General features: G+C 41.2%; 1 protein-coding gene across 1 annotated transcript; it reads right to left on the bottom strand.

Annotated features, from left to right (window-relative positions):
• Window positions 1-1,494: 1,494 nt before the first annotated feature.
• On the bottom strand, window positions 1,495-11,201 carry PDK4 (pyruvate dehydrogenase kinase 4). The gene is made up of 11 exons (XM_056857319.1): window positions 11,039-11,201; window positions 7,557-7,698; window positions 6,913-6,984; window positions 6,086-6,270; window positions 5,268-5,357; window positions 4,840-4,917; window positions 4,068-4,144; window positions 3,530-3,628; window positions 3,004-3,114; window positions 2,079-2,192; window positions 1,495-1,661 (listed from the first exon to the last, which is right to left on the bottom strand). Exons 1-11 carry the CDS (start codon window positions 11,190-11,192, stop codon window positions 1,518-1,520), a joined length of 1,266 nt encoding a protein of 421 aa, XP_056713297.1. The 5' UTR covers window positions 11,193-11,201; the 3' UTR covers window positions 1,495-1,517.
• Between the last annotated feature and the right edge of the window lie 752 nt (window positions 11,202-11,953).

Genomic DNA, 11,953 nt, shown 5'->3' with positions numbered 1-11,953 from the left:
CTTTTTGTAGATACACTGTACCAACAGCACACAATGGCCTCACATGGCTGGGATTACCTATTCAACTGAACCTGATGTTCACAGAAAGAGTGAACGTCAGCAACAGAGTTGCTACAGCTGAGCACAAACACTAAATCTTCATAGACAAGTTAGCAATCTTTCCAAAGTAAGCTAGGATTAGCTGCTTAGCGTATTACTGCCTTTTTCAAAATGGCTGGATGATCTAAACTGTCGCCAACTGGGCACTTACCAAACTCCTTTATGGAGGTGCTAATTATGTGGAATGGAATATCCTCCCAATAATCGCTTTTCAAAGAGGAAGCACTGTGCCATCATTATTCCACAGTGCTGTTCACAGAATGAGTATTCAATACTTTTCATTTATACATTTTCTTTCCAATGCAGGTACAACATTCTCCAAGACCTGCTTATCATCACATCCCTATGATGCAAGTCATTTTTGTAAACTGGATTGTTTTGCATTCAAAACAAGCAGCTCCTAATTAAAATATAAAAATGTCCTATATACTGAAGCAAAGACTTCACAATTTGATGGTTGTACGCATTTTTGACATAGTACCAACATGAGAAGTAACCTGCCTCCCTACTTACAATCCTACACTTCCCTTTTTTTCCCCACTTCATAGGTTTCTTTTTGAGAAGCCTACTGTAAGATCAAATTAAATAGCCTGCATTAAGCTCATTTTGAATTTTTTTTAAAGCTTCTTACATTGCTGTGCACCTTAAATCAAGAAGCAGCTGCCAAACTTGTTTTCACAATACATCCATCTAACGTCCTTGATGTTATTTTACAAGCCTTTTCTACAACAAAGCTCATCACTTAGAAAAACTATGAAAAGTTACTATACACAAGTATAGTTATTCTGTGAGTTAAAAATTCAAGTATTGTTTACCATATGGCTTATGGGACAAAAAAAAAGGCACTATGTTACTGTCTCAATTTCCCATGAAGATAACATGTGTTGGCTTCCCTTCAGTAGTTCGTCACAGCCCTTCCAACAGTTGACAGAATGTCAAGTATATACACTGAAGTATGTATGTGTGTGCACACCCCCAAGCCACAAACTGGCAGTAGCTACTAAGACCAAGGAAAAAGTTAATACTCTGTGCTGGAGTTCAACCATTATATATAGTTTTTGAACTTGTGAAGTCTTAACGCAACTCGTTCTACTTTGGAGTGTTACTTTACAGTTGCTTTCATAAATTCATTTCCAAATAGCTATGGAACTAGGCATACACATTCCTATGCCTTTTGCTTTTCCTGACACATGAGTCGTCATCATCTATACAGTACTACAAATCTAGTACATGCACAATCTACAGTACACATGTTGACATCTCCTGCCCCGCATGGTAATTTCTTGTCTCTGGCTTAAGTCCTAGTGTAGGGCAGGAGCGGTCCAAAGCTTTGTTTGATTTGTCCTGGACTCCAACATTAGCTTGATCCCCTTTCGTGTTCTGTGTTTTCTGCAGCATGCCCTAAGCACATGCTGATCTCACGCAGCGGCGCTCTGTCTTGACAGGTTTCTCGGCTCTTTACTTGGAACACACCAGTCGTCTGCTTCTACAGCTATTTGGTAATGTTTACAAGCAGACTTATTGAAGACAGGGAGTTTCTCTACAGACTCTGTGGAAAGGGCCTAGAAAGGAACAGGAAATTAACAGTTAGGAATTGTCTACTGCAAGAGTAACTGAACAATCTTCATTTTGGTTCAGTTATTTAGCAACTAAACTTGACTGAAAAGGTTTGAAAACACAGGTCAACCTTGGATGTTTGGTGCATCATACCTTGACAACATTTCTGACCATTTTAAAGTTAGCTGATAATACTGGAATGGGGCTCATTTTCTATAATATAAGGTAAACTATGAAAAATAGGCTTAAACATTTTTTATTTGAAAGTAGCCACATTTGTGAAGAGGAAATTTGGTTTCTCCCATATCATTAATTTACAATCATTCAAAAATGCAATGCTAATGGTGCTGTCGAAGCAAACTGAACTCAAATGAGAAGACAGAAAAATATATTGGGGTGGAGCAGAATATGTAACAATTTACCTTTAAGTAGATCAGAGCATCTGTTCCATAACCAGAGATGGAACACAGATTGAGGTTTCCTTGGAAGTATTTAGCATACAGACGAGAAATTGGTAGACCATAACCAAAGCCAGCCTAGAAAGAAAATGAGGTCTCTCATTAAGTGGAACAACAGTTTGCTTCATTCTGGATTGTGTTGAATACAGTCAGCTATCTTACTGTTACAAAGTCCAAAGGGCAAGGATTAGCGTGGTAGAGAAGATTACTTATTCATAATTTCAACACTGTTTTATTAGTTTATCCCATTCCTTCACCAGCTCTAAACATAATGACACCCTTCTAGAATGATCTCGAGAGGCTGCTCCTACACATCTATTTTAGTTTTAGGGCTGCTCCTACACATCTATTTCTTCTCACTACCAGTGCTCAACAGGAAGTTTGGGAAAGCACAAGGAGCGGGTGACACTCTTGCCTGCTATATGCTGGCCCACTGCTAGGTCTAGTTCTCAAAGTGAGAAACATGTGTCTAGGCCTTTTAAGAGTGATGGCAGTGGCTAATAACTAAGCATTCTTCTGTACACAATTCCTCCCCCCAGAAAATTAGATTGCAAGGAACTTGGTTCTAGGCTAGACTTTTCCCTAGTTTTATTTTTGGTATGAACAAGTCACATAAAACACAACCTGCAGCTGTGTTTGGAAGAGAGCCCAAACACAGGCTTACTCTGCTCAGAACTAAACCTTAGTCTCTTTGGGCAATCAAACGATGTGTAGGGGACAAGCACAATCACTGAAGGCATTTAAGGTTATCCAGCCTGCCAATTTAGTTTGGTATCACAAACTTTTTCACCTGGAAGCATCTTTTGGGTCAATAGGTAGAGGGACAAATATTGGATAAAGTGCCCCCACCCCCGCTTTACACAGGACGACGAAGAACTTCATATCTTACGAAAGGAGTGGAATTGTTGTTGTCCATAACGGGCTTCGGAGCTGTAGAATATGTGTAGCTGAAGAGGCTTTCTATTTTTCTCACTGGAACACCACCACCTCTATCAGATATCTATTGAAGAACAAAGTCAGCCATTAATGACAGCTAGAAGTATAAATCTGAAGTTATCAGTAGCACTACTAACAACTGTATTTGTTTCCAACAGCTCTTGCTGTACAAAAGTTGCTAACTGAAGGCATGTTTTGTACAGAACAATATGTAGCTGCAAACAGCTGTAATCTCCAAAAGGCTTTTCTATTATTCATCATTGGCTGAAATCCAGAACATAGTTATTCCAGCAATCCAGTTTAAGTTAATTGCACTTTAACAGCAATGGTTCTAGAGGGTTAGCAACGCTATTCGGTTGTGGCCACAATACACAGGGATCTAAGGTGACACAAGACTCCTGTTTATTAATAGTGACACTATTAAAACTGTTAAATCATGTTCCTAGCCTGCTACAGTAGTGGCAATAAAAGCCAGTTACCTTAATTGACAGGTCTTCTTTTCCAAGGACAACAGTCACCTCAATTGGATCAAGAGAAGGTTTGTTTTCCTGATGTTCAACTGTTGCCCTCATGGCATTCTATGAGAAACAAAGAATCAGAAGACTTTGAGCAACTTATACAATTTAAAAGTTTAAATTTTGTGCTTTGAATTTAAAAGATGGAATGGGCCCCCAGCATCATTAAATTGTGCTCCTCCCACTAAGGCAGAAGTCCTTAGCAATTTAGCATCATTTCAGGGAAACCTCACTCTATACTTCATTACCATATGTTACACTTCACTGTGCTATCATCCTATTAGCCTGGAGAAAAGCTCTGTTGCACAGAAAACAAGTTGAATGGTGGCTATTGCCGGTGAGCTTCCATTTTTGGGTCCTCTTAATCTATTTTGCCATTACCAGAACTATACTTTAAATGAAGAGAAAAAATCACTAGAGCTCCCTTCAATTGACTCCTGATTAAGTGCATGCTTAAAACAAGGGTACTGAAGATAAATTCTTCGCAACCATAAATACAAACCTTGAAGAGTTCAAACAGCATGTGGAAGAGATGGGAAGGTACATATACTATGTGAAGAGGCTTCCCAGCTACTTTTCCTGCAGAAAAAACACAAGCAATTGATCAGCCCTCTGGCTTTATTATCCAAGTGCAAATGGTTTTCATTGTCCATAGCCGTTTTTAGAGAGCTAATACTGTAAGAAAGCCAGTGTGCTGTAGTGGTTAAGAGTGGTGGACTCTGATCTGGAGAACCAGATGCTATTCCCCACTCCTCCACATGAAGCCTGCTGTGTTACATTGGGCCAGTCACAGTTCTCTCAAAGTTCTCTCAGCCCACATGGAGGCAGGCAATGGGAAAACACCTCTGAATGTCTCTTGTCTTGAAAACCCTACAGGGCTGCTATAAGCCAGCTGTGACTTGACGGCACTTTCCACCATCACGCTGTAAGTCGCAAGATGATGCAGTGCACAAAGTATTCATAGCACTCTTTTCATTGAGGAGATCACAGTCATTATAATTTGTGTGCTTTTTATATAAAAACAGCCAGCTATTTTATAATCCCATGTCGAGATCATATCTTATTAGGGGCTGCATAGGTGAATGGATACTATTATAGAAATTTAGCATTATCTTTGTGGGGTGGAGAAGTTGCAAGCTTGCTGGTTCCATGTGATGCATACAGAAATGCACCATGGTAGGAGTGAGGGCTATAGTTATAAAGAGAGTAAAAGGGTCTTAGAGGCAAGATTTCCATGGCTATCCTAATATAGCTGGGATTGGAAAAAATCTCACCATTCACTTGAGTAAGCTTCAAGTCCGGTGAAGCAAAGTAATACTGGTCGCAAAGCATTTGGGCACTCTGGAAAGCGTCTGAAATTCAATTAAAAGGAAAGTATTAAAAGAACTCTTATTTAAAACTGCATATTACCTAGACATTAGATTACTTCCAACCCATGTTATCTAGTATTTAAATGTAAGAACAGAATACTCTTGCTGCTGAGACTTTCAGCTGTTACATTTTTCGGACACACATTGGCTCAAAGGTGCACAGCTTCTTTTAATAACTGCATCAGAACTACTATTTTGTATAAGATTAGGAAGACATCTAGCAGGACTAAAATAATGACATTACCTTTAGCAACTAAGAAATATTCATATTGTCTGCAGGTTAACCTACATGAAGTTTAAAAAGGAAGGTCCATCCTCAATATACTACATACCGTGCACTAGATCCACAACATCACAGCAAGGGTCAATGCATCCAATATGCTTTGGGTTGCCCAGACTGTTACTGTTATCAAAAATAAGTGCTGTGGAAAAGAAAGATAGATATTTCAAATAATTCCATGTAATTTACTAGACCTACCCAACATGTAACTTTCTGCTTCAACATTTTATCCGATTTGTATCTGTTCCTCTTTTCAAGACACTCAGGGTGGGGATACATCTGATTTTATTTTTCACAACAATCCTGTATAGAAGGTTAGACTAACACAAGGTCTTGTTCAAGGCAGGGCAAGAATTTCAACTCAGGACTCCTTATAGTGCTTACTACAGCATACCAAGGCCACATGAAGCTGCCTTATACCACATTAGACCACTGGTCCATGATGCTAAGTATTGTCTACTCAAAACTGGCAGTGGCTCTCCAGAGTTTTAGGCAGAGGTCTTTCACATCACCTATGACATAATCCTTTAAACTAAAGATGTTGGGGATTGAACCTGGGACCTTCTGAATGCCAAATGACAAGGAGATGCTCTACCACTACCTCCCTGAAAAACACCAAACACCAAAGTGGTTTGTTTTATTTTTTCTTGCCTGCATACATTTATTGATCAAATATTTTCTGCACTAAATGACGAAGTTTTTTAAAAAAATGTTTTTGCAGGGCAAAGTCTCAGAATGCAGAACAAAGCACACCACAATTTCAAACTATATGTAGTTTGTGCTGATACTCTGTGTGGTATTGTGCTATGATTTCAAACCATCATAATATTTTATTAAAGGTATATATATTTGTATGAAATCTCAACTTACTGTGCTGGTTTATTAACATTCGGATAGATATACGGTTCATGTAAAACCTATCCAAGAAGTACTGAATGTTTTGACTGGTGAAAGGGTCCATTTTGGAAGAGTCTCTGTATTCCAGAACGCCTTGGGCCATTTTAGGTACAACATCATGGTGCCGGTTTCGGACTTTGATGATAGCATCTATAAATCTTAAAGGAAAAGAACAGGCACAACTTCAGATGTGCCTACATAAAAAAGCCAGGAAAGCAAAAATGGCAAGATTGGCTTACAATTATATAGAAACAACCATTTAACTATAAACGGAAGCAAAAACAGGCTGCACAAGAACAAGCTACACAGTCACATTATTCCTAAATTAACAAACTGGAATTCCTACTGCTCTTCCTTTTACAAGGAACCTCAACAGAACTACCATAAAACTGAGGGAAGATTGCTTATTTCCCTTTGCTATTCATTCTGTCAAGGCAAATGAAGCATCCTAATGTTGTCTTGACGGTTCTAATTTATTGTCGACTTGTTTTATTTCAATGTGTCACTTTTACAACATTAGGTGTCATTACAGATATACTATTGTGTGTGTGTGTGTGTGTGAGTTAAGTGCCGTCATGTCGCTTCCGACTCATGGCGACCCTATGAATGAAAGTCCTCCAAAACGTCCTCTCTTTGACAGCCTTGCTCAGATCTTGTAAGCTATCTCATTACTACATAAAATTAACAATCTCTGTGTCCGTAACTGAATAAAATTGAAGTTTCTAGAGCGACTTGACTTAACAGTTGACCGATAGTTTGAACGGAGCAAGATAATGAGAGAATAAAAGACAGCAACTTACTCCGATAGAACTTTGTGGTCATCTGGTTTTTTCTCACGGAACTCAACTAGCTCCATCAGACTTTGAACATACCTATTAAGAGTACAAGCAAAACAGGTTATCAGCATGGGGCAAGAGAAGCTTCTTGCACAGATAAGGTTCTTGAAAAAGTCTTAACATTTTAACCTAGCACGATCTCCAACAGAAGATAACTGACCAAACAGACTACTGTGGCATGTTATATTAGGAAAATATTTCAAATTCCTAGCTGAAAGCATTGAAGTTAGAAGCACTACTCCACCTGGGATTTTGGGTGCCAAGACTGAATCCATGCTACATTTACTTGCGTAACTGAGGTTCTGAGAAAGCTGCAGAGAGAATGTGTGTGGTATCATTTGGGGTGATAGCATACCACACGTCAAAGGGATAGAACAATGGATCTCAATCTGCGCAGAGAGGGGATCGCAGTCTGGGTTTCTTTATCTTGACGCACCTAATGGTGTCATCTAATACAATCGCGCCCCACAATCTGAACATCATGTGCTATTGTTCAAGGCCACACTCCCATTGTATAATAAAGTTTGCTTTCCTTTAAGCTTAAAATACAATAGATGATGTACTCTTTCTAAAAAAAGAAACTGTTTTGCAGAAGTTTTGAAACTTACCAGCTTTTTACCAACTGGACTGAAGGAGTGCTCAGCAATGGACTAGGGAGGAGGTCAATTTCTTTCAGAATATTTGCTAGCCGCACAGGAAGTTCATGGCGCAAAAAGGAAAAAGAGGTTCTTTCACATGCATTAGTTGACCCTACAAAACAAAGTAGTCTCCTTTAGGATGTTTTCAACAGAGATACGCTAGTAATTTAATCTTGATATACCACCTTTATATCCTAAAAGTAATTCAGATATTAATACAATGACTAGTAATTAAAAAGAAAAAAATTCCTGCACAACTGTTAACGATCAATACAAAATAATCACAGAAGCCCTCAAGTCTACCTATCATGCTTTTAAAGCTTGAATTTGCTTGCTGCATACTACGGTATTACTGATGAGATCTTATAGAAAGGAACTCTAGTGCACGTTATCACAGTACCAGCAGTAAAAACATATGATTTTTAGTAGTAATTCAGAAAATTCCAAACTGCAATACACATTCCCTTCCTTTAAAGATGTTAAAAATGAACCTAAATTGCTTGTGTGTGATCTACTTTAAGTTTTATAATCAGCATGAAGAGTATGTAGCTTAAAAAACCTCTGGCTTATTTACAAGTTAAAATGACAGGAATGTTTAGAAAATTGATACTTGCATACAAAAACCAGCTGTTCCCCAGTGCTAGTATCACACAGATTTGGTATCACTAACAGCTTATATTGCCAACTTAAAATAACATCAAGCCACTGCACTTTCAGGTTTTCTTATAGCACTCTACGTTATTCTATTAACAGCAAATCAACCATATGTTAGATGCTGGATATCTGAAACTTATAACACAGAATTGATATTTGGAATCACAGAGTTAGAAGGGGCCATACAGGGCATCTAGTCCAACTCCCTGCTCAATGCAGGATCACCCTGAGGCATCCCTGACAAGCATCAAACTGCTGCTTGAAGTTTGCCGGTAAGGGGCAGCTCACCGTCTCCCTAGGCAGCTGATTCCACTGCTGAACTACACTTACTGTAAACCCCACCCCCTAATATCTAGACAGTAGCTTTCTGCTGGTAATTTAAAGCCATTATTGAGAGTCTTATCCTCTGCTGCTAATAGGAACAGCTCCCTGCCCTCCTTTAAGTGACAGCCCTTCAGATACTTAAAAAGAGCAATCCTGTCCCCCCTCAACCTCCTCTTGTCCAGACGGAACATTCCCAAGTCCCTCAAAGCCTTTCCTCATAGGACTCAGTCTCCAGGCCCCTGACTATCCTCTCTGCTCTTCTCTGCACCCGCTCCATTCTGTCCCCATCCTTTTTGAAGTGAGGCTCCCCAGAACTGCATTGGTCAGGTGCAGCCTGACCAATGTGGTGTTTACAGCAGGACTATGACACCTTGTGATTTGGATGTTCTGCCTTAGTTGACACACCCAAAGATCTAAATTAGCATTTTTTGCTGCTGCATCACACTAGTTGCTCATATTTAGCTTACAGTCCACCCATACCCCAAGATTTCTACCAGCTGAAAATTTACTTAATTAGCAGTAGGCCTTTATTAACAAAAGGGTCAATATAGCGACGGCTAAAATATAGTGCTGTCAATAATAAAATATTAACAAGACTACCCTTGAATATTACCATAGTAAGGATTAAATGATAAACTGAGTACTGCTGAAAATTAATTTGCAAGTTACCATAGTCAGAGAAATATCTTATATTTTATAAGCCCTTGGGGTCTGAAATATTTTAGAGCTTTTCCTATCAACTGTAATATAAGAATATGGTAAGCAACCACAGTAAATGGGACGAGTTACTCTAAAGATTTCAAAAAGTTACATTGGTTCTTTGGAGAGCTTTCTAAAAAAATAAAAAGTTGATCTGACTTCAGGAACAAAGATAGGGAGGGACTCCAGACATCTTTGCTTAAGTCTCCAAATGCTTCACTGCAAAGAACTTTAACAACAGCTACACTGCATGGGAAAAAGAGCACTATGAAAATAATCCAGAATTATTTTGTTCCTTTACTTCCGTTGACTGCTCAAATGCAAAACAAACCAGGAATATCCATGAACTAAAACTGTCTCCTCTAAGTTTCCTACATGCTGTCTAGTAATAAAAAACATGTTGCATAACAAAGCCATATTAGATGAGCTCCAATTGTGAAAACATTCTCTATGCTCAACAGGTTGAAGTTGCCCTTAATGGCTTGTTTCTATGCACCAAACAAGTGTATATGCTATGACAGCTGTAACAAAAAGACAATGTATTCTCTCTACCCTTAAAAACACAAGACAATTCTAAAGCGGAACACATTTGGAAGGGGTGTGTGCCAAAAAGGTCTCACATAAAAAAGGATGTGCTCATGCAATAGGTGTGAACTTTTTTTGCTTTTTAATTGCTTGTAAATCACACCTGTATATAGAGATATAACAGTATATTATAAAGCAACTGATCATTTCTTTTACTTACAGCTTCTCTACGTGCTAGAAAAAGACAAGGCTGAACACTACATGGAACTTTTTAGTTAGACTACCAGGGCACACCAAGGATGGATGTGAGTAACAAATGGATCAGAGCAAAAAGAGGAAAAATCAGCTACTCTCCTATGGTGCTTTGGTCCAGCTTTAGCTGGGATTCTGCCTATTACCAACTACCACTGTGAGGCCAGAGCGAAAAGAGAAAGCAGCCAGGCTCCCTTCCCCCCATGCCTGGACACTAATTTTACCAAAAGATCACCTCTTCAAGAACGTTGGGGTTCCATTTAAGTTTTCGCTGTTTGGTAAGTGACAGTGGGAACCAGTTTTCAGGCAAAAAGCTGCACAAATATTTAATCAAGGAACTTTCTGTCCCTGACTTGAGACTATCACACCCCTCACCAATTATTACTTCCCCCCCCAAAAAAAAATTATACTGGAATACGATCTGGTTAGGTTTTACAAGGCTCCCATTATCTCTCCAAACCAGAGTGTTCTTTCTCCATATTCTCCTCCTGGGGATGCGTAAAACTTTTGAAAACTCCAGAAGTTTGGAACAAGCATCCCTCACCCAAGGGCCACATAGACACCCCCCCATTCCCTCCCACCGCCTCCAAACCTCCTTTAGCCCAGTTTCAGAATGCTCCCAGCCCTCCCTACACACACGCCACTGGGATCTTCTCTTGCATCATTTGAGATGATGAACGTCTAATCTGCACATGTAGTACAATGAGGCAGTGGGACGAACTGGACCATTTCACACCGCAAAGCAATAAATGCCACCGCTACAAGTTTCCCTACATAAAGGGAGAAAGAGTTTTTGCTTTGTTTTTTGCATTACCATTCGATCTTCCCCCTCTACAATTTGAGTCGGTACATCCCATTCCACCACCTCAATTCCGCCACATGTCCAGACCGGGCGCAAACCACTCCGGGAGCACAGGAAAAAGCGACAGACCGGCCTTCATAAATGATAAAATAAATATTTAAAAAGTTTCAAAGTAAAGCTCGCCCTTGGCTCTCACCGAAATCCATAAACTGCTTAATGGAAAGGGGCGACGGAGAGTATCGAGCAAAATGCTCCACCTCACGAGTAGCCCGACCTCCTCCTGCTCCTCCGCCTGTAGTCGTGGCGGCCAACGGAGCCGCGCTCCGTAAGGCGATCCGTGCGGCTTTCATGGCGGCGCTGCTGTTTACTGGGATCCCGAAGTTAGGCGGGCGCTGCGCAAACTAAAAGCCAAGAGCGCGCGCAAGTTTCCCCAGCTGTTTGCAGCCGTCTGACGAGCGACCCTGCACGTGCGGCCCCTATTTACCAACCCCGCACCACCCTCTGGGGCGGGGCCACGAACTAAGCCCCGCCCCCTCGGGCCGACGGTTGGCGAGTGAAGCAAACCCGCCTTGGCCTTCATCCTCCCCTCCTCAAAGTACCGAGCGATACCCCGGTCAAAGGGGTGGGGTCCCTCAGGAGGAGAGGAGGGGGGCTTGCCGGAGGCCTGCGAAGTGGGCGTGCCCCCCCAGCCCCACGCCGCGTCACTCCCCCCCCAATTTAGTGCCCTTGTTTACACGTTTAAGGAAACGAAGGTCAAAATGTCAACGCACCCCCCCACATCTCCAACCGCCGAGAGGCAGTCACGTGACCGGCTAGGGAACGAACGCTCCGCGCTCCTCATTGGCCGTTCTCATTAAAATGCCTCTGCCGGCGCAACCAATCGGAAGGCTGTTTCCACGCCGGGTTCGTTGGCTTTGGGCGGGCCTCGCGGCCGAGAAGAGGGTAAACAACTGGGCGTGATTCCTGAGGGGGGGGGAGAGGAGGGAACGGCGCTGCTCTTTTCCAAGAATAGGGAGAACACGCGGGGGCGGGGCGTGGGAGCGTCACGCCCGCCCTTTCGGGAGACCTGGCGGAGGCGGGGCGGGGGTGTTGCCCTGGGAAACCAACGCCG

Source organism: Euleptes europaea, chromosome 11 (genome assembly GCF_029931775.1).
Source record: "Euleptes europaea isolate rEulEur1 chromosome 11, rEulEur1.hap1, whole genome shotgun sequence".
NCBI lineage: Eukaryota > Metazoa > Chordata > Lepidosauria > Squamata > Sphaerodactylidae > Euleptes > Euleptes europaea.
This window is presented reverse-complemented; position numbering and strand designations above follow the sequence as displayed.